Consider the following 26,278-nt stretch of genomic DNA (forward strand, 5'->3'; position numbering starts at 1 on the left):
ATCTCCCAGATCCGTCACTCACTTGTAGAGTGCTCGAAATATGAGGTTTACGCAGGAATCCACCCCTTTAGGATGGAGGGCGGCCAATCACAGTCCTGCTGCAGTGAAAATGATCCTTCCATCGAAACTAGGCAAAGCTGCCAGAAGCAAGGCGAAGGATTTCCAGAGCTGCCGAGCCTCTTCCCTCGCTCTCATCCAATAAGGTTCTTTCTGTCCTTGTTTTTAGAGGTGCAAATAGGCAGCTCGCGTGCCGCGTTTCTCTAATGTGGCTGTTAACGCACAACAATATTCTCAGCGGCAAAGTGCAACAAGCAAAAACACTGCAATCTGTGGATTTGTCTCTGGTCCTGGGAAAGGAGGCACGCTCGGTTCCCTTCGCCCCAGCCCGAGCTCAGAGACTTGCCTCTCCCTGCGCAAGGAGTTTGCTAAGCAATCTCCAGCGAGGGTGTTATCTCAGAATAGGTCGCTGCCGTCCCTATGGAGATTAGGTGGGGGGTGGGGGGGTGGGGTGAGGGAGAAGCAGATGCGTTCTGGATCAAAGGTTACCCTCTTCAGGGCTTGAAGTGATCCAGTCTGGGCAATCGCTTCCTCAGGCCGTGAGGACTGACTGGACGACGACAACCTCCCCCTTCGTACCACGCACCCTTTTTAATGGCGTGAATCCAGCGGAGAATTCCCGCGGCAAAGCCCTGAAGGTGCATCTGCGAAAGGCAGAGAGGCTGCTGCGGCGGGCCGGGGCCGCCATCACACACCGCGCTGGCGGCCGTGCCCTGCGGCTGAGGGGCCGGGCCGGTGGAGCCGCGCCGCTCGCAGCCGCCGGCAGATGGCTCCCGCCGCCGCCCTCTGGGCCCGCCGCAGCGCCGGGGGCTGATCGGGCGAAGGAGGGGCCAGCCCCGCCGCGCTCGATTTCCCAGCCCGCTGCCCTCCTCCTCCTCCTCCCTCTCGGCGGCGGGTCGGGCGCGATGGCTTCCTGAGGGCGATGCTCCCGGCCGCCGCCTCCCGCTCCTCCTCTGCCGCCGGGTGCTCGGTGGGCGCGGGCGGGCGGGCGGCTCCCGGCGGCTCTCGCGAGGTGAGGAGGCCGGGCCGGGGTGCGGGCGCCAGCCCTCCCGGGGCGGGGGCAGCCGCCGCCTCCTCCCGCCCGCGCCTCAGCCGCCGGTGCCGGGCGGGGGGAGCCGGGCGGCGCGGAGGGGCCGGCCGTGTGAGGGGGAAGGAGGGAGCCGGCGCTGCGGGCTGCCTGCGGGCTGTTCCTCCGCTGGAAATGCCCCTCTTGGCCGCGCCGGCAGCCGGGGGCGTCATGTAGCGCGGAGGGAGCCGGCTCCGCGGGGCGGGAGAAGCCCCTTCTCTCCTTCTCTCCGTCCCTCCCTCTCTCCGCGCACACCCCGCACGCCCGCACCACAGAGGCACCGCACGGCCGCCCCCTCCCCCGCCCGCCGGTTGATGCCCGCCTCGCCTGGCGGAGGGGCGGCGCGCCGCTGAAGCAGCCCCGCCACCGGGCACCCCCGGGCGCCGGGCAGCGCCGCCATGGCCGAGGAGAGCTCCGACGTCCCCAAAGAGTTGATCGGTAAGGGACGGGGGATGGTGGCGGGGATGGGGATGCAGGGGCTCGGGGGAAGCGGGGGGTGGAGGGCAAGTTTGGAGGCCACCGTGCGCGACCCCTGGCTGCTGCGCTCCCGGTGGGGGGACCCGGGAGGGCCGCGGAGCCGGGGGGAGCTCCGCCGGCGGTGGCTGGGGAGCCGCGGGGGGACTCCGAGGAGCCGGTGGGGGGCGGCGGGGCCGCGCCGCAGGCGCTTGGCCCCGCTGGTGCCGCTGCGTGCGGGGAGCGGGCGGGCGGGGGCTGCGGGCCCGCGGCGGGGAGCGGGGCGGCGGGGAGCGGGCAGGGGCCGTGCCCGTGCAACCCGCCCCGGGCGGCGCGGGGCTCCCCCGCTGAGAGCGGTGGGTGACAGGCGGCCCCGGCCCGGCGGCCGCCCCGCGGCGGGCTCTGCCGGCGGGGCTGCGGGGGCTGGCGGAGGCGCGGTGGAGCTGCCCCGGTCCCCCGAGCCTCCCGCGCCGGGACAGCAGCTCCGCCGGGGCCAGTCCTCCGAGCGCCTCGGAGCGACGGCACGGGCTGAGGCTGCGAGCCGTGCCTCTGGTCGCTGCGCCTTATTTCCCCCCTGGGCTTCGCATTAAGACTTTTTTTCCTATGTATGTACGAGGGAGCAAGGGTATTTGTAATTAAAGTTTTATGGCCACATGCACACAAACCCCCGTGTTGCATGGCGAATGCATCATAGGTGATGGTAAGGAGCCTGGAAATGCTGTCATCGCTGTTGGGGAGCTTCCGATAAATGGATCATTAATGCTGTATGTTGGCAGCCGGTGTCATTTGGAGAGAACAGGTCTGATGCTCTAGGCCTGGTCCTCACCCACCTCACTGAGGTCAAACTTCCTTTGGTTTGCAGTTTTGCCTGCAAAAGGAGAGATCTAAGGATATCGCCAACATTAGAATAAAGTGTTGCCTTAATGATAGATGGAAACAGAAATTTGTCACACAGTAAGGTACGTGTTGTATTGAATACAGACCTTCGAACCTTACTTAGTTCTCTTACAGTGTTGCATTTCCTTCAGTTTCATCAGTCAGGGCTATGGGTGGCAACGGGTTTTAGCATTTAGAAAATATTGCTAAAAATCTGATGGATGGTTGCAGCTGTCACAGAATTTTTTTTCTGTATAAACAAAATAGCTCTCTTTTGCAGTGCTTTTAGTGTGCAATCCATGTGGTTTGCTTTAGTCTATAGCTTACTACTATGAAGTGATGAGCCAGGAAAGGTTGCTGGGAGTAGCTGTGGTCAAAACCGTGAACTGTTTCTTTTCTAAAATGGCCAGGCATGTTTGAGGTGCTAATACCTGGTACTTGTTACTCACCGTGGATCTGTGCTGTGCCCTAGTGTTGTAGGTGAGGTGTGGAGCAAAGTGAGCGTCTTCATGCATCCCCTCCTCTGTTGGCTTTGTTTAAGAATTACCCCACAGTCCTGGTGCCCTGCACCTCGCCAGCTTGCTTTGTCACGGGCTCTTCTGTGATGTGTGGATCTGTTTATAGAGATTGGTTTAATTTCTAGCAGTATTTTAATGTCTGCATGTTAAAATTTAACCTTTTAAATAGTCTTTTTGTAGTACCTTGTTTTGAGAACAGGATGAAAGGATGTGCCTTAACACTTAGTGATTGGAACATGGAGATTAAACTGAGAGTAGGAGTAGATTAAACTGGGGGTGGAAGTGTTTGAGCTGCGGTTTTCGTTCTGTTTCTTCCCATGTGACCTTTGTCAGGTCTCATAGGTTGTAGTCTTCAAAAAAACCCTCTGCTACTGTTGGCTTACCTGGATCCACTCCTCCGAGGTGTGGATGTATGAAGTCTCCAGCATTAGAAATAAATGAGCGCTTTAAAATGTTTCCATCACTGAGTCTGAAAAATGACTTCGCAAGTCCACTTGCCACCCAACGTGTAAGGAAGTGGCCCCGGTCACATGGGGAATGTCTATGAAATCTGTATCTTAACTCTTTGAAGAAGCATTTTGAGCCCTTTCTGGCAGATAGAGCCTTGGAGGGAGCTGACATCCTGATGCTTAGTGGAATCTTGGGTCCCAGGCCCTTTCTCTCCCCTGTGTGGCTTTTTGAAGTAAAGAGCCCTGCAGCCGAGGGCTTGCAGTTGCTCCCACTGCCGCTGTGTGGGACAGCAAAGGGAAGAAGAAGGTCCTCATGCTGGCTCTTCAGGAGGAAGTCCCTTGCTAGATGCAGGCATTTGGAGCTGTTTGTGGGAGAGGAGAAACTGAAAGGCAGAGGTAAAGTAACAGAAACAGCACCATTATCTTTCCTTCTTGCGAGGAGGTAGGACTTGAAAAAGACTGAGTGGTCAGCTTGCTTCTGGGCTCCTCAGCAGGGACACGAAGACCGGAACTGGGCATTACTCATGGGGCAGGAAGACTCAGGAAAACAGTTCCCATCAGGCTGGACTTTCCCCTGGGCTTTGCTTACCTGGCTGCTCAGGGAGCTTGCTGCCTGGCTCCTGACCAAGCAGTTGCCCGGGGAGCTGGCGGTCTGCCACGGGGCTGCCATGCCTTGGGGCAAGCCGCTGCTACCGAGGAGCTTTTGTTTCCTGATAGAAAAATTAAAATTCCAGGGAAAAACATGCCGATTCCACAGAAGGGAGCTCTTTCTGGTGGAGAGGCACTCCGACCAAGCGCATATCTGACTTGCACACCCTCGTGCCCTGAAGGCAGAATGCTGTGGCCTGGGCTAAACGTCCAGACTTAATAAATGGTGTATTGTTTGCTGTAATGTATTCTGACTGCCAGATGAAAATTGTGCAGAGAAGTGCTATACAGAGCACTATAATTAAAAGCCTTAGGAATAGCCCATTATCTTCAATTTTAGCCTTTAAACTTTAGCGTGCACGAGGGCAAAGTGTGTGTGTCTGGGGAGGGTGGAGACTTGCCTTTGGCAGATACCAGTTGTAGTGCTGGAAATAGGTTAATGTGTTTAAAAGGTTTCTTTTGCATTCCTTTTCTGTGGGGGCTGGAGAGAGAAACTTAAGGAAGGTGCCAAATTGGCTCTTCTAGATGAACTCCTCTGTTTATCTCCCAATTACATCAGTGTCAGTAGTTGTATAAGCTTTCTGACACTGTTCCCTGAGTTAGAAGTTCCCTTCAGGCCAGGGTGCAAACATTTAGGGGAAAGGCTGGTTCATTTGGTACTTGGCAGAGTGGTGTATAGATGTGTATGCATATACATATTAAAGCATTATGGCAAGTAGTATAACTTCAGTGTTGGCACCATGAGGTGCCTACAGTGTTGTTAGGACTTGGACTGTGACCAGTTGTTTTGCACTCCATAGCATCCTCTGCAGAGCTGTCAGGTGTTAGTATCTGGAAGTCTGCTTGGTTTGCTTTGCAACTTAAATGCTCAGAGTGCAAAATGTGTGAACGCTTGCTTTTCCATTGCCTGACCCATTTAGCCTCCCTGATACCAACAACAGGCTAAAATTTTTGCAATGCAAGAAGTTAATTTGCTTTAGCAAGCTTTTTGGGTACAAATAATAGCAAGTGAGGAATTTGTTGTCTTTTCCCAGAATGGAGCTAAGCAGTGCTGGGGCTTGTCTTGGGAATGCTTTTGATGTCTAAGTAATGCTGGAAAGAAGTATCAAACTATGTTTAGAATCCTGGCATATGACATTGATAATCCTATTATATTAGACCTAAATTATTGCGGAGATGACACTTTTTTTAAGTGGTAGGTTGTGTTCAGTACTGGTGCATGTGCGTGAGACTTCCATGACTGCAAGCAGTTGACCAACATAGCTCTGAGTCTTCCTGAAAATTCGACCGAGGTGTCTTTTTTTCCTTCTCACATTGACACTGAAGGTGTTTAATTAAGGTATTTTCTTTTATTTCAGAAAGTGTCAGGGATGTTATTGGGAGGAAAATCAAAATTTCGGTCAAGAAAAAAGTAAAGCTGGAAACCAAGGGAGACAAGGTGGATAACAAGATACTGGTAAGTACGACAGAATGACTGATTATATACGTGAAGGAAAAGCCAGTATCTTTTCAGAAGGCATTAATTCTCCTCTGAGAGGCTTCTTTGAACTTTGTGTGTGTCGTAAGATACATGTATCACTTTCCTACTTTCTCACTAGTCTGCGCAGCAAGTTGATGTGAAGGCATGCGTATGTACACACATGTTTATCACTGAGTTATTCTTCAGAGTTTAGGGTATTGGGTTGTGGACTGATGCTAAAGCAAGCTATTATTAGAACCTGTTCTAGAATAATTTGCTGCCTTTGCTGGTTGGGTTTCTTGTTTACATCTGTAGGAATTTTGAGTGGATGAGAAATGCGAAATGAGGCATGTGGAGTTACTTATCTTTTGAGAATCTTCTGAAGCTGTTATGCGGTGAAGAGTAACAGTAAAACTATTGTGCTTTTTGAACTCAAATGACTATTTGTACTTTTTAGTATTCTCTGTTAAGTCACACATCTGCATTTTAAAAGAAATGTTTAATGTGTGGGATCCTCCGTTGTCATTCCTGAAACTGTAGTGGAGGAAAGTGTCAAATTAATCTCTCTTAAGTATGCTTTCCTGTTTTCTCAAGAATAGTTTTGCTGGCCTCTCTTGATAAGAAGGCGGCTGTGGTAATGAGCTGGTGAGCTTACATACTATCTTGAATACTTGGATATGCAAAAAAGATGCAACTTTATTTCTTTGTTCTTTTGCTACATCTCTCTCAGGAGAACTAGAGTAACCAACACAAATAAGTACAGTGCTGCTGTAATATTTTGCAAGATATTTGAGATTTGGTGCTTTGTGTCTGTAAAAATGTATTGCGGATTTGAAAGTTTCGTTGCCAAAACTGTTGTTACAGATCTTAGGTACATGCCCTATGTCGATACTCTATTTTGTCTTTACAATCTGAAACTTATTAATCAGTTCTGAATTGTCTTCCTAAAGCACATGTTGCTTGTTCTTGGGCAGCAAGACTGTAGATAATGGTCTACTTTTCAGCAAGAGCAGCTACTTAAGGAATTTGAAATATTTTCTGCATAATATCTACCCGTCTTATATGTGGCTCCTGGATTTACAGTTCTTGTGGTGGAAGTAGGTTGACTATGTGAATGTTGATGGATTGTCTCTATTTGTTTGAAAGCCATGTTTATAGAGAAGGCTGACAGTTTCCCTGAAGCGGTAGCACTTGATTGACTTTTTATTTTATACAGAATCATTATTCTTATCAATAGTGAAATATATTGTGGAAATACTGAAATACTGTTCTGATCTGATGGGACAAAAAGAATGTCAGGATTTGAACTGCCAGTGAAGTTTCTGACAGATGTACTGCTTGGCCTAGATGTGATGACTCAGATGTTTTTTCTCTCTTTAATCTCTGAAGCTCTCAGGTGGGAGACTTTAACCTTTTATGACTGAAGAGGTACTGAAAGAGAGGGAACCTCTTAAAGGTGTTCACGAGTTAGTGAGCACTTCTTGTGTGTGTGCATGCATGCTATCTTCACTGCACAGGATAGGTCTTTCAAGGGGATGAGCTGCTGAAGGGCATGTCGTCTTGGAAGAACAAATGGTTCTATCATGCAAAAATGTAGGGGATTTATATTAGGGGAAAGGAGGGGAAGTTTTCATGGTTAGAGAAATTGACTGTTGACTGCTTGGGTTGGATTTTGTGTTTTCTTCTACCACAGAAGAAAACTGCCCTGTGTGAAGCTGCACAAACCCCTATGGCATCTTTTTTACAGTGTTTCTCTAATTGCGTGTGTATCTTTATGTGGTTTTGGGTTTGGGTTTTTTTTTTTGTTGCAGAAGTGCTGAGTGTTGTCTGCTATGGCAGAGGCCAGTGGAGACTGTGGTTCCTTTTGAGGATTCAGAGTTCTCTGAAATGCAGAGTGCTCTGAAAAAATGACACCAGCGACACCTTAAGTTGCCATAAATTAGTGGAGACTTTTTGGCCTTACCGTGTCTACGCAGACTCTTTTTTTTATCTGTGAAGCAGAGGAGATGGACCCTCCTTGCCTCCAAAGAGTGATGCTGAAAACTAATAACCTTGCTTCAGAAATATGCAGATGCTTAATACTAAATGCCACAGGAAAGCTACTGATAAAATTAAGAATTTTGGTACTCCAAGCTGAAACTTCACAGTATTCAGTAAATAATGCATATGGTTGCATTCTGACCAGTGCAGGTAAAACTGCATACTGAATTGCTGTGCCTTGGATAAGCATGTCAAACTGAATGCTGAACGAAGTGTTGGCAGCAAAAGCAACTCAGTAATTAAAGACTATATCCTTAAGTGTATGCACCAGAGGGATCAAACGTGATTGCATGGGCAGCCTTCATGCCAGCGCTCCTTGACTCGTGAGAGCTTAGTTTTGAGATGTTAATCTTTTGAGCGTGGTCTCTTGAGTGCACGTGTAGCAATGAGTTGTTTTGAGATTTTGGTTTGAATTTTATTAGTAGTTGGGTGTTTACAAGCAAATTGGGTAGCATGCATTGCGTCCAGCACTTAATAAGGAGAAAATACCAGTTGCTGTCAGGCTAGCTAACCCCAGAGCCATGGTGAAATGTGCTCAAGGAGGAGGTTGATCACAGAGGCTGGCACTGAGCCCTAGTACCCAGATCTGTGCTTTAATTAAATGATCTCTCATTCTTCGTTTCTAGGAAAATTGAGCAAAATCAGTACCAATTTGAGAAAGGAATATTATTTAAAAATGACTGCACTTGGCAGGTACCTGTGAAATCACTTGACCCTTGGCCCTGTTGTTCATAGTGTATTCAAGGTGCAGAGTACTAGAATATGGATATAACCATCTACTTAAGTCGCTCTGCTATAGAAAATTCCTTTGATAATTGAGATAGAAATGGGAATCTGAGAGTAAAGATGAAACAGTGGAAAACCCCTGCTGTTGATTGAAATAAGGTCCCAGTGTTGAACTGGTGAAATTGGAAGAGAAAGTCCATGCTTGCCTTAAGGTGCTTTAGGATCTCAGCTTTCAGTACCGGAGTCTGGAAATTACAACTAGGAGTTTTGATGTAAAACAGATTTTTTCAGTCTCTACAATGAGTTTGCTGCCTTAGTGATCTCAATCTGCAGTTACTTCGTGTTTCAGTTAGTCATAATGATGCAAACCAGTAAACACAGTGAGCTGCTCAGCTGCCTTTCTGCTGCTCTCAGGTGATCAGGCAGCAAGCTGGTACCCAACCCTGAAAAGGCAATAACCAGCTTAAATGGGCAGAAGGTCAGTCCTCACATGATTAGGGCCAAACCCCAGCCCTATCCAAGTCATCTTGATACTTTAGCAGAGCAAAGCTGCTGTTGGGTAGGGTAAGGAAGCCTTGAAAGGTGACAAGCTGATGAGGAAGAGCTGCGTGGGGCAAGGGGTGCCGGCAGTCCCACCGTGCACCAGCAAGACAGGCAGCAGGACTGGAGGTGGTGGCTGGGGGCAGCTCTAGAGCTGAGGCAGAGCTGAGGTCAAGCCAGGCAGTTGGGCCCGTGAGGCTGGCTCAGCCAGGAAAATGACCAAGTACAGGCATAGCTGCAGCACTGCTCAGGCTGGGGCCAAGTGCCGGAGCTCCAGAGCCATATGGGGAGCTCTGGTCAAGGCTTCTCCCAGCTCTTTGGGTCACATACCTGCGTTGTGTCGGGTGCAGGCAGCCAGACTGAGGCAGAGCCCGGGGGCAGGCTGCCCTAGCTGGCTCCATGTGGCCCTCAGCCAGAGGCAGAGTACTACTGTGTTTGGCTTCAATGTGGTTCTCACAACAATGGTCTTATTGGGTTAAAATAGATAAAGATATCACTATTTTGTAATCAGTCAAGGATTGCTTTGGTTTCCTGGGATTGTTTTGTTTAAACCTGTTTTCTTATGAGGCCAAGGCTTAAGGCATCATGCTGAGTGGCTGCTGTGTTCCTCCTCGCACTGACAACTCTGACCTTCTCTCTAGTTTCAGCTTAAGCTGATGGGTATGTAGAGGTCTCAGTTGTAATGATAAGAGTAATCTTTTGGGGGGCTGGGGGAAAGGCAGGCAGAAAGAGAAACTTAACACCTACTCCCTCTCATGAGGGCCTCACCTTTTGGCATGATAACGGATCAGGCAGAATGTCTTGTTCACAAGAAAGATTTCAGTGTTTTGTCTTGGTTTTTTTTTTAAACCAGAGGCCTCAGGCCTCACCTTCAGACAAACCCCAGTAGGAAATTAAGTTTCTTGATTTCTGTGTTTGTGGTGCTGCTTTTTCACCCTCAAAATAGCCAAGGTATCTGTACAGCATTTTGCTGACCATTTCCATTGCAGTTTCTTTCTATCAGATTTATTGTAACTAGTAGCAATGAGAGGTTGAAATTGTAAGATAAAAGCAAGATGTTAAATACATCTGACCAACTCCTTATGAAATACTGATGTTTTCAGGAGTGGTTCATGACAGGCCAGAATTCAGTAAATTCCTCTTACTTTTTGTTTCTTTCCTGTTAATGAAAGAGAATACTCCTAGACTAGTTGCCTTTGAGATTAGTTTTCCTTTTGAAAATAATATTTTAGACATTAAGGATGAGGAAATGTTGCAATGGACCATGCTCTCTCTATGGCTGGTCTGGTTTTTTGCTTTGTTCTTGGGTTGTTTGTGTTCGGTTTTGTTGTGATTGGTTTTTTTGTAATGTATTCCTAACCTTAAGGGCATAAAGTAGTGTGATGTGATGTAGTGACCAACAGCACTTTATTAGGAAATACCCTTGAGGACTCTCTGTTGCGCTGCTGCCCCAGGTCATTTACGTTCTCTTTGTTAAAATACCACAGTGCTGCTTCTGGAACCGGGACAGTTGCTTTGGCAGGTGGCTCTCCTTAAAATGTACAGTATGCTCAACATGGATTCGCTGAGAGTAATCTGTATGTCCTTGTCACTTTCTTTGGGACATATGTTTCCATGGGCTTTTAAAACAAAATTTTTAGTCGACTCCTGTCAAACAGGTTTATATTTGTTCTGTGCACATGGTGCGAGATTTCATGTTCTGCTTCTAAAGACTCACAAAGACTGAAATTCTATTTAAAAAGATATGTATTCGTTTTTAAAGGAGCAATTTTGCACTGTCCATGTGGCTTCTGAGCACTGTCTGAACAACCTGGCTGACTGCACTGAAGCAGCTGAGAAAAGCCTGTGTGAGCTGTAGTGCCTGTTCAGCTATAAGGGTGGCAGTCTCCAGGTGGAGGCAATAGTAATATTTTGCATTGCCAAAACTATTTTGGGATTAAAAGCTTTGGTGCTTGTTTTCCGTTGCTCATCTTCTGTCATGATCCATCCTTGATATTCTTTTCAAATAGATGAATTTATCTAGGTGCAAATGTCTTGCCTTAAAGAATATGTACTTGTATATTAAACCGCTAAGAGCATGAAGCTCACAGGGTTGTCCAAGGTTAGTTTTACATAAAATGTGTGCAATCTTGCACATTATATAATGACAGCTGGTGTGTGATAATATGTTAAATATGGACATTCTTTTAAAATAATGGTGTTTCCTCTTCCCTGCCCAGAACGTTGACTGTTATGACATATATCTTAAGTGTGTGTTTATGAAGATGAAAGGAAGTAGGTGTTGGTACATCCCTCATGTAGGAAATCTAAATGAAGCGAGGTAGAGTAATCAAAAAGTACTTATATGTGAAAATGCATTTTAATACATTTACAAGGTGACTCTTAGAAAACAATTGAACTGTAGCTGAGAAGATTACTACAGAAAACTGAAATAATGAGTACTGCTGGAAAGAGAATTTATTAATCCAGCCATGCACTTGTACATAGTCCAAAAATAGGACCTGTTTAAAAAAATACTCATTGATGTGCAAGTTTTACTGAAATTTACGTTTACATTGTACACAGATCTGTAAGGTTACTTTTAACTGGTGGGAAGATTTACAAACCTAGCATTCTGATGCTGTGATAGTGCATGCAGATGTTGAAATCCTTTTTGTTGATATGTTTCCACTTCTGTGAGGAGAAACTGGCATTCAATGGAATTAACCAGATTGAGAGAAATGCTTCCCTCTGGGTTGGTGGGAAGCATTTATTTTTCCCCCCCTCACTTCTCTTTCCAGTTCTTACTTCCAGTTTTTCTTTTCCCTTTCCTTATTTCCCACAATCAAAGCTTCAATTGCAGATAAAACCTTGTTTTGTGTTTAAATCTGTTGACATATGTGTTGACATACTTTTTAGGATAGTAATAACGCGAATAAACTCTGAGGCTCCTTTCTCTCAGGTTTGGCTGCATTAAGGGTAAGATCTAATCTACTTGCTTAATGAAATTGGCCCTTGACCAAACAGAAACAGTCCTCTTTCTCTGGCTACCCAGGCAAAATGTACATTTTTCTGCAGTCCTGGCACTTTCGTGTCCTTTTGCAGCTCTGCCTGGAGTTGAATGTTCTCTTGTGCGCTTGATGGAAGCATAGAAGATTTCTTGCACGTCAAAGAGTATAGTGTATTCTTTGCACGCTTTGGGAGGGTAGTATAACCATTATAGCACAAGGGCAGCTGCTTGCTCTCCCTTTCTGTAATTGTGGGCAACTGGTATATGCAGGGAGAGATAAGAAAAGATAACTCCTCTTTTGGTGCCTGGAAAGTACCTGCCCTTGTTCTGTCTTTAGTACTTGGCATGTGCACACCCACCTGTGGGTGCATCTGTCCTTATCGGTGCTCTGGAAAGAGGAAATGTAAATATCATCCTGCTGTTAGACACTTTTGGTTTCTTGTTGACAGCTTACAGGGAGAAAGGAGTGGTGGAAGGCAGGAATCCACTATGGCTCTGAATTGTTCATGGGATCAATTAAAAACCAGTTGTGTGGTTTTCTTTTTCTTTATTTTATTTTTAATTTTTATTTTTTAAATAAAAACTTTCTTTTTAATAAAAACTTTTTTTTTTAAAGTTTTTAACACTCCTTTGGCTGAATGTATAACGGTACCAAAGTGGTTTACTAATGTACTTTTGTTTCTAGATGGCCTGCCTCCTGCCACAGTTATTTGTGAAATGGAGCTTTCCTAAGCAAGGATTTGCATTGAAAACTGTGCATGAAAGTGGCGGAAGACTATTACATCTAATTTCCCAAAAGCTGGAAATAAAAAATAGGAAATGAGCATTAGGGTCAACTTCTTGTCTCAGTCACTCTTCTCCACTGATGGCTTTTTGTTTTTCTTTCCCCCAAGGAACAGAATATGTGTTATTTGGTAGACCAATATAAATGCAAAAACCTTGTCTGTATTTATTGGTGGCTTTCTTCTTTTCTTTTTTTTTTTCCCCCCCCCTTTTATGGCTTGTTTTGTCTGCCTGAAGATGCTTATTCTAAGAAAAGACTGTTTTGCACAGGGAATGTGGTTCACTCTAAGTGGTGTGGAGGAGCACGCACTAAGCTTAAGGGGCCACAAGGGCTGCTAATTCAAAAGTTAATGCAGCATACTGTGAAAAATGCTTCCTGTTGCTCAGAGCCCCTTGTCTCCAACCAGTGTTGTGGTGGAAAATTGGTGAACGTCACTGATTTGTCTTATTAAAATACTTACTTTGGATCACTTACAATTCTGCTTCATTTTTTTTTTCTCAAAGTGGTGGTAATTTAATTCTGTGTAAAATAATTACAGGGCCAGGATGTGAAATTATTCTTTAAATATAACTGCTGCTGGCTGTGCTTCGTACCGCTACCAGAGTCCCTAATCTGGGTTGGAATGATGGTCCCCAAGCTGATTTCTGCTCTTGTTCCTGTCTAATCTCTCCCTGTTTCCAGAACACCCACTCCATGGCAATTCATGAGTGATAGCTTTTTGTTAATGATAGCTCCCCTAATTTGATTATTTAGGATGACAACCTATTATGATGAAAATTTAATTATAAGAGCCAGAGTCTAATAACCCAGTGCTCCTGAAACAGACCTAACCAAATTACTTGCCCTGCTGGGTGAGGGAAGAGCTACCCTGGCTTGAGGAGTGGAGGTTGTAGAATAAGGTCTAAATAGCTGCAGGATGCAATTTTAATGTTAGCAAAGCAAAACAAGTTTCTGCTGGTCAGTACAAAGGTTGGAGAAGTCACATTGCTGGTGGGGAGTGTGGGAAAGGTGGTTGCCTGGCGCCATAGGGACCAGGGCAGCAGCTTTGGGGAGAGCAATGGCTAGGTGGAGTTTTAGCAAAGGGGAAAGCTTCCCCTCCTTCAGCCAAACAGTATTTGCTCACTGTTATATTACTGTCACTCTTCCGGGGGCTTTGCAAATGAATCCTGACAGCGCTCGCCCCTCTGAACAAATACAAATTGAAAGGTCCACGTGTCCTCTGAGGCTAATGCAAAGGTGCCTGCAGGATAGAAACCGTGAGCAAGCGAGGAGCAGCTCTCACTTGGACAGGTTGTGTTTCTGGATCTTCTTTGCAAAGTGACCTTTATTTAAAAACAAAAACAAAAAACCAAGAAAAAAACCCCCAAACTTGTGGCTGGACTCATGGGAGCTGGACACATCGCAGCTTATTCCCTTGGCTGACAAGTGGTGGTTGTATCTCTGTGCACAGTGGAAGGCCTGTATCACAGCAGGATGAGCTTCAGCAAGTGTGCAGGTGGGAATGGAAAGTGGAAGGGGAGAGCCTGGATCTGTTCTTCCATCAGGATTTCTGTCCTGCATTGCTTTTTCAAGTGGTGTTTTTTCTGTGCTTTTTAGGTAGGCTGATAACTAGATTTATTTTTCCCCTTTTCACAGTTAAAGTGGCAGTTGGCAGTGTGCTGCCTGCAAGGTGGGCAGCAGCATGGTTGGGATGTCTGGAGGCATTCTTAACAGTCAGTGCTGAGGAGGCTGAGGTCACTCGGAGCAACCCATTTCCATTTTGTGCTCCTGAGTGCTTGGAAGATGCTTGCCAGAGGCATGTCTTTATGGAATAAGCACTTCAGGTACATGTCTCTTTCTCTGAACGCATCCTCAGGTCTCTGATTAAACAGCAGTCCTCCACCTAAAACTTTGATAAACCACTGCTTTTGTAGAGCTTCATGAAATTTTGAGGAGCTAAGTTACAGATACCTACTTTTTCCTGGGGCCTGGGAGGAAAACAAGGAGGTGATAGAGCTGCTGCAGAACAGTTTTTACTCAGATCTCATTAGGGGAAGTGAATGGCTGTTGACCCCAATCTGAATTGGGAGACAGGGCACTGCTGTGTTTGTTTGAGGTCAGCCTTAGAGAAGGAGAAGCCTTTTCATTCTGCCCTCAAGGCCATTAGCCAGACCAAAACTATTCGCACAAAGCTATAGATAAAGGGGAAGCCTTATTAAGTGAGGAGCCTGTCAAAACACTTGGGCCTGGTGCTTAAGGATGATACTGTCTTACAGCCTTACATGTGAGCTTCTACGCCAGTGTAGAGCTCCAGGAGCCTCAGGTGGGGAGCGGTGAAGGTAGGTGGGTACAGATGTCTGGATTTTTAGTGCAGCCCACTTTAGCTGATGATATTCTGTTCTGGTGTTTACCATGTTGCCAGTAAATACTTGAAGAAATACTAGCTTTCTTAGGTACTGATGAGTAATAGTTTCTCCCATCTTGGTAAGTTTATTCATATCCCAAATCCAAAATAGGTAATTTTAAAATTATTAATACTAGTGTAACACGAAAAATGTATTTTAAATGTAACAAGCAGTTTTCTTAACTATGTCACTGTTCACATTTGTACCTTGCAAATGTTGGAAAAGCACAGTGGGCTTTGGGCTTTCTCTTCTCTCATCTCAAGAAGGTGTAGAAATGCACATGTTTTTTGTGAAGCATATTGTTGTATGCTATGTGCAACTGTTGCATATGCTATGGGTATCTTTATGCCCCTCTTCCCGCCTTTCTGTCTCCCTCTTTGCTGTCCTTCCATCTTCTCTGCTTCAGCAAGTCCCAGGAAACTTTTCCATGTGTAGATAACTATCAGGACTTGGATTTGCTTTTTAGTCTACCCCTTCTCACACTGGTGTCCTCCTCCTTTTCCCAGTGGTGAATTGCTTGACTTATTTTTTCTCTTTAAAGAGGTAATACAAATATCTCCAATGACCTCAGTATCCCTGCAAATATGGGGATGATGGACAGAGCATAATGCCGCTATGCTGAAAAATGTTGATGGCTGCTGTAAACTTATTCTGTACACGATTTTGATCCTGCTAGCCAAGTTCTCTGCTTTCTTGTTCTCAGATTTCATAAAAATCTGTGCTAGATCTGTTATTTGTGTGATGGAAGCAGTTTGGTTCATGCTGGGTATTACGGAGCTGTTAGTATAATCTGGCTTTAGGTTCTTCCTACCTTTCCCAAAGCTGCTTTCTTTGGTTAAAACCAAACAAACCCCAAAACAACTGCTAGCATCTCAACAGAATGCTGTGCAAATGATGCTTGTCCTGAGGGGAAGCAAGCTGTAGGATAGACACAACTCGATTGTATTGGTGTCTAGGTAGGGGAGATGTTGGGCTGAAGAAAGAGGAAAAAGTGAAAACAAACCAAGTAAAGAACTGTAGTATAACATGGCAATTTAAATGCAATTAGCTGATGTGGATAGTGCCAGAGCAGTCCAAAAGATCATAAAATAGCTTTAAAAGGTTTTGTCTGTGAATACAATGCTGTGTTACCCTATTTTTGTAGTTTTTGCTTTGGGAAGACATCTTCTAAGAGATTTGACAATTTTGTCAGTTTTCAATGAATTTAACTGTACCTTACGTAATCTCTACTACTTCCCTCACAAATGACTTCAAAGCCACTTTTCTACCATTTGCTTGCTTAGCTATACCACCCAGGCAAACTGCAGGAGAAGCTGAAGGCTGACTTTCTTAGGCTTCTATGTAAGTATGTCAATGAAAGCTTGGAAAAACTGGTTATTTAGAGAAGAATGTATGTGCAATCTTTAGCCAAATGCTAAGAGAAGTCTTCAGGAGGGATTTTATTAAGCAGGGGCGTATGTTTTGTTTCAGTTGTAAACTGTTTTTTGCTTTTTGCCTGCACTGAATACTGCTGAAAATGGTAAGATGTGCAGGTCTCAACTCTGAAGAGTTGTATATTCAAATTAGGAAGATTTTCGGTGGTTGCAGGATTAACGCCAACACTGAAAACACAGTGCCTTTTTGCCCTTTCATTGTTAAATGATGACCTTTGTCAGCTGGCAGAGATTTCTTAAACTTACTAAATGCTTATTGTAAGCCTTGGAAATATATTGTTCCCTGTTAAATATTTTGCAAACATTTACCAAAATATACAAAACCTAAAGAAGGGTTAGTTTCATGTGATATTTCCAGTGTAATGCTATCCTTTTAAAGTATTTCCTGTAACACTATTAGATGGATCTGCTGTTGTTTGTATGTGCGTGAAACTGTGTGAAATTAAAATCCTGCAGGTTTTTGCATGGTATTAATTTATCACAATGTAGCCTTAATGCAATTTTAGTAGCTCTTTGTTCAGCCTGAGTGGTTAAGTCTGCCCCAAATACATTATTCTTCTATTTTAGAGTATTCCTTATGTTGTTTTTTCCTTTCTGGAGTGTCTGTTGACTCTCACTGTAAAGAAAATATTGCAGACAATTGGTATCAAGGCTGGTCTTAAGGGCAAACATGCAGTTGAAGGAACACTGGCAAGTCAGCTTCTCAGCCTCCCCTTTCATCTCTTTAACTGCTGTCTAGGATGTAATTCATATGATGCTGATGGTGCTTCTCCCTTCAGCCAGGAGCAGCATGATGCTTGCATGGGAGGGGTTAGTGAACTGTGCTTGACACAGAGCACTAGGGACCTCCTTTCATCTGCCTTCTGAGATGCTGCCTTCTTGGGAGCTAGAGCTGCCTGGTGGTGATGTTCTCTGCCTCTGAGTAAATGCAGTGTGGTGTCAGGGTAGCTTAGATCCTAACGAGTGGAGGAATGCTATCATGCTTGTACCTTGAGATGTGCTGCAAAGAAAGCTTTAGTGGAGTAAGTAGCCTGTGCACTTCAAGTTCACAGCATGGCATCGTGGCTGTTCATTGTGCAACCTTGTTCATGCGCCAGAGCTCCAGGGAGCTGGAAGAGGCTGAGCTGTACTGGAAGGGAGGTATCTCTGCTTGCACAGTTCCTCCTGTAACGCTAGACCTCTCTCTTGCCAGATGCACGGATCTGCATGGTGCAGCTCAACTTCAGAAAACGATGGGAGGAAAGGTTTCACTGGCTGTACTGCTGCTTTCCTTGCACCAACGAATGAGAGTAAGGGAGTTCTATTGGAGGGACCGTAATGCTCCCACCACATTGATGCCACTGTACTCGTTCTGTGAGGGCCCAGCCTCAGAAATGTTTTCCCAAGTCATCTTCACCTGCTAATTTTTTAGTTTTATTGGTAATATTTCTAAAAAAACCTCAGCTTATGCAAAAGAGGATATACAATCCAGCAGAACTGCCATAAAGAAGAGGAATAACTTTCTCCACCTCCCTGTGTTACTGTTTCTAAAGTGGTAATAGCAGCTTTTCCGGGAACATAAAGAGGAAGAGCTGGCAGAGACATAAGACTCAGTTGGAAGCCTGGCAGGAATTAAGCAAGCTGCCTTAGTTGTTCTTGTGTTTTTGTGTTCTCTTGAAGTGTATTTTCTATGGACCAGGCAAAAGGATTTGTTATGAATACTGCACCAATCTCACTGGGCTTGAATTTGAGCCCCTGTGGTAAAATGTGTTATTTTCATCCATTTATTTATTTATGCCATTGCAGTTATCCTTGAAAGAAAGTTGTTGTAGTATCACAAAACGCATAGGTTTTGTTTCTGTAGGAATACTGCCCATGTGGTAAGTGGAGCAAATTGACAAGAGGACTGCAGAAGTGTTTTGAAGTACATGAGACACCTGCTGCAGTGCATCGACGTTGCTCCCCTCTCTCCCAAAACTGTTTCAAGCCTTGAGGTCCAGTTCTCTAAATTAAGACTTAATGTAATAAAATATGCTGAGAGAATCTGTAAATACGTAGGGTCCAGATGCATCTTTGGGGAAGCCATCTGAGTTGTTCAGTACATCATGGTTCTTACCACCTAGTGTCTTGAAGGACACTGAGTAAGTTGGGTAATTGACTTTATGTGCATGGATATCGGATGACCCTCCCTTGGGGGGCAGAGAGGTTTTCTTAATTGACCTTTGGATAATCTGATGGCATTGTCTAAGAGAACAAACAAAACCCACACGTGGTCAGGTGGAATTTTTCTTGCCGCGTCATTTAAACTTGGGTGGTAGAAATCCATTTAACATCAATCTGTTACATTTTTAGGCTTTCGGAATAACCCATCTGTTCGGTTATGTTGAATGGTATCTACTTTAGATGTGACCAAAATCTGATTTTGGTTTCCTAGCTGTAATTCCTGGTGGTCTAAGTATAGAGCACTCCCAGGTGGCTTTTGGACCCCACATTTGCAGGGTGAAGAGAGGATTGGATTGCCTTGTTCAGAGTTTCTTGAACAGCCTGAGGATTAGTGGATCTGTTGGTGCGTGGTGGAGCCAGGCCAGCCAGACTAAGCATTAGGTTAATGCTCAGGGCATTGTGACTGCATTGACATGAGGAAATTTTGTATCTGGGTTACAGTAGCCTCTGGCGGTAGCATGAAGCTGCTACTGTAAGAAAAACATCCTTTTCTGCCTCTTTTATTATTTTTTTTTTTTTTTTAATTCCCCTGTAATGGAAAATCTGTCCTGAGCTGATTTTAGCATTGCATAGAGGTAAAAATTCATAGTGGTAAAAATTCATAGTGGTTTGCAGTTATCACTGTACAACTGTGTGGTAGGGTTGCTTTCAAGCATCTGTAATGGGGATATTGATGTTCTTCCGTTCCTGTAGGCAGAGTTCATGCGTAAAATGAACGTTGAGCTTTTAACGTGTGTTTAATCATTACCTCTCCCATGAATCTATACCAGTGCATATAATGTTGCACACACTGATACTTGAGGTGGGTCTGTAACTGAAAGAGCCAGTTTGTTATATATTGCCTAATACATTACATGTAGATTATATACATTTCAAAGATTATTATGTTATACTCTTATTTTAAGGTGAGTAGAGTAGCTGAAAGAAGTGGCAATAAAATCAAATCTTCTGAGCCCAACATGCTGCCTCTTGCATCAAGATGATCTTCAGTTGCTAAATGTGGTTTTTTCCCCAGACAACGAGTGCCTCTGCAGATTCTGCAGTGCCCATTTGTTTCAGCCTGGGCACACTCCTCTGTCGACACTTGCTGTGAAATGCCATAGCCTGGTTCACCTTCTGTGCTGCTGAGTTCTTGTAGCTTTATCTGCTTCGTTTATTCATTATTAAACGCGTGCTTTCTGCTTGACAAGTGCTATAAAATCCCTTTCGCTGTGGCTGAACCCAAGAACCTCCACTGAGAGTCTAGAAGGGTTATTAATTTTTTGTTTTTAAATGCAAATACTGTGCATTTCTATTTCCCACAGAAGTGCTCTTCAGACTAGACTGCTTAACAGGGTGGTGGATCCTCTCCATCCTGGTCTCTAAGCTGTGTACTTGTGTAAAACTGAAGTGCTAGATTTTTCCAGATTTCTACTGAAACCAGAAACAGGAATATCTCATGCATTTGAAAATTTGTATAAAGGTCTGATAATATATTAGGTCTACCTAAAAATGAATGTTCATACCATGTAGTGTGTATATACTTCTGCGTTAATGTTGTTGGTATGCAGTCCCCATTAAGAACACACACAGAGCGTAAAACTGAAAGGTGTGCTTTTCTGACATGAGGCGCAAGGGTTCAAGCTTTCTGAAGTTTTAATTTTAAAGGAACTCAGTTTAGACATCCAGTGTTAAAGTTTTTTGTTTTTTTTTTAAGTTCATTTTAAGGTTTATGATCACTTAAGAGCAACAAACAAATCAAGGCGTTGGGTTTCCTTCCTGAGCTCTATCTTGTATATGCACTGGCTTGTCTTGCAATTAGTATTAAGCATGTTCTGACTGGTTTTTTATTACATTATATTTTATTTATCTTTTCTTAGATGAGCATTCCGGTATTTGGGAGCTGTAAACATACCTGATACTAATCCAGAGCACCAGCCTCTACTCTGAAAGGAGAAGAACAACAAAGTTAACAAGTAGAACTTGGTTTGATAAGAAGTTCTCTTTCCCAAATACAGGCTTTTGGTTCTAATTCTTCTTAGAAAATACAGCCATGGCAGATTTTAGCTGAGTTTTCACCTGTGTGTGTGTATTTGCTTGCTTTGAAAAATAACCAGTTTAGGACTTTCTCTGTAAGATTCACCTCTTGGGTCAAGAGAGGTAGCCTCAGGACTTCTCATGCCGTTGGATGTAACACCAGCAGTGACCTGGGATGGCAGTTTTGCTGTCCAGATAGCTAACAGTGGAAGAGCTGACTCTTCCCCTAGAAAAGAACAAAGCAGCAGAGGGGAGGCTCTCTGAAGAATATTTCAAAGAAAGGCCAGGAAGAGTGAGATCAAGGCCCAGAGGAATTACTCTGAGTGAGCCTCCTCTTGCTTTCTGTACTTGACAGACTGCAGCTGTGAACCTTGTCCTCCTCCACGCAGCAGAAGGCCTGGAAGGAAAGGCGTATTTTTTTTTTTTCCTCAGAGTAGGGGTCATCCAGTGTTTCTCTAATTGGGCAAACAGAAGCTGAAAAGAAAGCGATGGAGCTCAATTGCCTTTGGGGAACTTCATCAGTCTACATGCTAAATGTTTTCGTGGCCATTATTAGTAAAGAAGTCCCAGGAATGGAGCCCTTCCATGCCTCAGACTCATGGGTTTTATCTGGTCTCAACTGTGGTTATCCTAGCTGTTCCACAGCTTCACTCTTACCTGACCAACGGGCAGTTGTACAGCTGTTCCCAAGGCCTGCAGCTGGTGAAATAGCCATAGGGTAGGCCGTGAGCATGGCAGGTGGTGTGCCACCTCAAAATGCTATAAGCCAAGCTGGGCACCAGAAACCAGTTTCTTATGACTGGTAGGCTATTGGTGGCCTCCCTCCCCAGTTGAAATGGCAGGGTAATTCCTTCTGGGACATCATATCTCCTCAGAAGAGAGGTGCTGGATTCCAGGACAAGCATTCCATTCCAGCTGAGGACCCTGACCCTTGGTAGATGTGCAGTCAGTACTGGTTTAGCACCACATGTACCACTACCTCTTTCTACTAAGAAATGCTGTTCCACGGTTTTAACATAGTTTAGTGTGTGGTGTCCCTGCCCACGGCAGGGGGTTGGAACTAGATGATCTTAAGGTCCTTTCCATCCCTAACTATTCTGTGATTCCGTGCCTTAACTGTAATTATCAGGTGCAAGCTCTTCCTTTTCAGTAACACTGGATCTGCTGAAACACTTAATTTCCAAGGCTTATGATCAAACTTTCCTTTCTGTTTTAGTGCTGCAGAATGCATGGAAATTGTGGGACCACTAATTGGAACCGTGTCATGTGCAGTGAATAAATAATTGTATAAATGGGTATCTTCACCTCCTCTGTCTGGCTGTGTGTTTACAAAAACGCCACGGTGTTTGTTTTCAAGGTGGAATTAACACCATTCCTTGGAAATTTCAGCCAGCTGTGCAGAGTTCACTGTTCAGAGGCTTGAGTCTGGCTTATTGGATATTTGTTCCAATGTTTTTTCCAGACACAGACTTATGGATGTTGGAAGCATTTCTGGTGTGAATATTAATTTCTGTCACCTGTGAAGACTCACGGGGTCAACCTGCTGTCATTTCTGTGGGTGCTTTTTCAGTCAGCTTTGTTTCTCAAACACTTGTTGAAGCACTTGATGAGTGCTTGTGTGAGAACACTAGCCTATGGCTGTTGGTGCTTGCTGAGAGCGGTGTGTGGCTGTGTGCTTAGCCTTGCTCTCTTTACTGAGGTTTCTACTACTTTTCTTCTTTCCGCCTTTTTTTTGGAGGGGAATGATTGTGAACAAATCTAAACTTGAAATTAAAACTTTGTTTTTGAGCTTCTGATGTCTGACCACATAACATTATATCGGAGTACACAAGGATGGCGTTAACTCTGAATTGCACTACATTTTAGCTGTGGTGTTTATGGGTGAAGAGTTAGAAAGTGGGACCTGCCACACAAGCATTTATAATGGCAGTTTCTAGTGACAGAAAGCCAGCAGGAAAATCTGTTACCTCAGGTCATATTGACAGTCGTGTCTGCTGTCACACTCCTTTCTTTGGATTTACTGGTAATAAGAATTCCTGAACATAAACTCTGAGCAGTATATTGATAACAGAGCGAATGCTAAGTATGATTATTTAGTAGCGTTAAATACTTAGGCTCAGATGTATAAAACTCTAGCTCTAGCCAGCAGCATCTAATAATTAAGCGAGTTGTCAATTTAGTGTAGCCATCACATAAATCACCTTGCACCCATTCACGCTGAGGGTGTACCACATCCCCAAACCAAGACAAATCAAATGAATGTTTTGTTGGTTTTGTTGGGTTATTTTTTTTCCCCCCACCAGATTCAAGAGGTGATTATTTGCATGCAGTGAGGGGGGTGGTTTAATGACAGAAGGGTAAGATCTGAATCCTGGAGTCATAAATGATATTGGGAGCTTTCAGCAGCTGTCTGTTTACAGGAGAAGGCAGACTCCTTTGGAAAGGCTCCACTTTGCAGCTGGGAAAACATATATCAAGCAAAAATGCTGTTGGGCTTGACAAACCAAGTTGGGGTTTTTTTAGTATTTTTCTTCCAATACCATCTCTGTGCTCTGATGGTGTGATTGCAGAGGAGTTTTGGTGCTTCCCCAGTGAATTCCATGTGATAAGGTCTCCTGGACAAGTGTTGTCTTTGCAGGGCAGCTTACTGTCCTTGAACCATATGATAGGATGTGATATCCTGGGAAGTTTGAGGCAGACACAGCCACTGCCTTGGACAAATAAATAACTATCTAGTGTAGGAGAGATTCTTTTTTTAAACTATAATGTAGGCTAGTCCTCTGTTTTCAAAATACTAATATTTTTTGAGACCTGTGTAACTTTCTTGCACATTATAGCAAACTAAGTATATTGGAATGTATTATTATTTAAGGGAAAACAAAGCAGAAGGGAGTTGTCTCTGAGTCTGACTCTAGGGAATATCACCTGTAACTGAGATGTAAAGCTCTTCCCTGAAGTGAAACACCATGCAGGCAGCTTTATTGTTAGTAAGTAGGGGAGAAAATATATTGTGAGGCAACACAAGCATTTAACAGATTTTAATAAATACACAGTATGCAAGGACAAGGAAAAATATTTATAGTTTTGCAGGTCTGCTAATTTTTCAAATGACCTTGAATATATGCAAGTGCAGCTGTTGTTAGCGTGGAAGGATGCTGCCTAGGGAAAACATGAGTCTGGTGGGGGCTCTGTCTTATCCTTGCAAGTAAAAATCTTGAAGACAGTGACTGGTGACATTAGTGTCTAGTTTGACTGAGTTGGAAAGGTCTACGGATTTGAAGCAGTCTTTAGGAAGCTGTGTTAGGATTTGGGAACTGTCCCTGAGTATTTATCTAGTTTTGACTGATCAGGCTGGAAAAGGGATATCTTTGCCAAGAAACTAGCTTGAAAGCACTGCCGCAGCTTTTAAAGAAGAGGTATTGCTCATTTGTAGTTAAGTAGCGGATATGAACTACTTAAATTGCTGGAGAAACTGGAGGTTTTCTAACTTCTTAGGCCCAGTTTGGTTTTGGGATTGATTCCTGAAATGCAGACGGTCCAGGGTAGAGACTACCAACTTGATTTGTGTAATTCAGTAGAAAGAAGAGGGAATATTTACATGACCAGGATGGCCTTTGCCATGGGGTGGGAATGGAGAATGGTCATGTTGAATCATCTTCAAATGTTTAGTTTCTTTGTACTTCTGAGATGTCTCTGTGTGTATTGAATAAACTGACTGACCTTGAATCTTCACAGTCTTGTCAGAAAAGATTGTTTAGTTAGGACTTGTCACATGCTGGACAGGATTAAAGTTTGACTCAGTCTGGAAACTCTTCCTTTATACAGAGGAACATGTAGTATAATCCTTTCTCTAGAAGTTAACTAGTTTCCATTTAAAAGGTCATTAGTGTTTAAAAGTGCATTTGGAAAGTTGTTTTCTACGAACTTTCAGAAGTCATATACTATCAGAATCTTTTCCTGAGCTACGTGAGTGATTAAACAAAATTCTCTAGGCTTTGTGATGATTTTATCTTTTCAGTGAAGAAGCCACTTCACTCGGTTTGTTATCCTCTGTAGAGAAGTCCACTGATCCCTTGAAAACTTGATACAACAGTTATGGGGTTTTTTTTTTATTGAAGAACTATTGAAGCAAGGTATTGCACTTCAGTTCCTAATTCACAGGACACTTTATGGAGGTAGAGATGCTCGGGGAAATGAGCATCTTTACGAAAGAGCAACCTCATGTTGAAGCTGTGCTTGGCTTTTGTGGCTTTTCTCTTACCCATGTTTAAAAAACAGTGTTGATTTCTTTGTAATCCACCTGCCCCTGGTGAGAGAGAGAGCAGCAACAATCTATGGATGTTTCGAAAGAATAAAAGCTGTAAGAATAACTTTGGAACCTCTCTCTACCCTGGTTTTTCCTTTGTTATTTGTTGTGTAGCCATAGGTGAGACACCAAGCTCATGTGGTGGGTTTTCATATTTCTTGAAGGCTGGAGAAGAGCAGGGGGAAAGGTTTTCCAGCTAGAGAGCAACTGCCCTTTACTGTGGTCTGCTTGTTTTCCTGAGCTGCTGTGATGAGCAGAATGACAGACAGTGAGTAAGCCGAGCAGGCTGAGGTTGCTGCAGGGCAGCTTTACCTGTTAGTACAGACAGAAACCAGGCAGGTATCGAATCAAAGTGCAGTGGAAGAGCTCTTGCGAGCTGTAGCTAGCGGGCTTCATGGCGCCAAGGAGGAAAAAGCAGATGGAAACGCTCAAATGCATTTCCTCCCTCCCCTTCCCCGTCTCTTGGATCTTTTATTTCAGTCAGTAATGGAAATCTGTGCTCTGAGTTTTGAATGAACAGCTTAGACTGTGCTAGTGTTAAGTACTTAATGAGCCTCATTTCTCAAAGATCTTGCAGTCTGCCTCAGTTAACCCAGCTGCTTTTTTTAGGAGTACTTGTTTTGGCAGAGGCTTTTCTGTGTGTAAGAAGAATGAACAAATAAACTGTTGTGCAATTTGCAATTAAGAAGGAGGTTGTAGGGAATGGGACATTTTTAAACTAGGAGATCAGAGGCTGCAGAGCCAAGTAAAACAATTGCTCAGCATCGCTTCGTAGACCCCTGTCTCAACAAGACCCCTGTGTTTGCATTGTCTGCTGAAGAGAATAGAAATGTGAGTCCATGCGGGCGGAGTCCTGCAGTGCTTACCAGGATCAGGCCATGGCAAAAGGATGTGGAAGTAACCTGGAAGGGCCAGGAATTGAATTGGGTCTGGCTGGTTGTTTCTTGGTGGTGTTCCTGCCTCCCCAGTGTGATAAAATACTGCAGAACATGTGCAACCATAGCGGTCAGGATTACTGTGATTAAAATGATTGAAACTAGCAACTCAGGAAGTGTGTTCTTCCAAGGAGTGTTTGAAAGGATACGAATACATAAATCTAGAGCTTATCCGCAGCTGCAGAGTTGTTTTGATTCACAGACATCAGCAGTTAGCCATAAGAGTAGGTGTGCTGAAGTTTATGCTGAACGCAGATTTCTGCACTGGTTAAGTTAGCTTTAAGCAGGAGTGGTTTGGTCTGGTATAAATTTTATTTGAGATGGAAAGGGAGGAGGGCTGTTGCCTGAGTTAATTGCATCACATCAGCAGTTCCAGTGACAGCTTGGTGTTGGCTAA

The 26,278-nt window shown here is 44.3% G+C and overlaps 1 protein-coding gene across 7 annotated transcripts in view; it reads left to right on the plus strand.

Moving 5' to 3' along the window:
* Positions 1 to 949: 949 nt before the first annotated feature.
* The window catches only part of CARMIL1 (capping protein regulator and myosin 1 linker 1), a 189,241-nt gene continuing 163,912 nt past the window's right edge, over positions 950 to 26,278 (plus strand). For all 7 annotated transcript variants that reach the window (XM_030506021.1, XM_030506053.1, XM_030506038.1 and 4 more), the window contains exons 1-2: positions 950 to 1,561; positions 5,426 to 5,523. In XM_030506021.1, coding sequence (XP_030361881.1) covers positions 1,522 to 1,561; positions 5,426 to 5,523 — 138 coding nt within the window. In that variant the 5' untranslated portion in view covers positions 950 to 1,521. The remainder of the gene's footprint in view (positions 1,562 to 5,425; positions 5,524 to 26,278) is intronic.

This window comes from Strigops habroptila, chromosome 1 (genome assembly GCF_004027225.2).
Source record: "Strigops habroptila isolate Jane chromosome 1, bStrHab1.2.pri, whole genome shotgun sequence".
NCBI lineage: Eukaryota > Metazoa > Chordata > Aves > Psittaciformes > Psittacidae > Strigops > Strigops habroptila.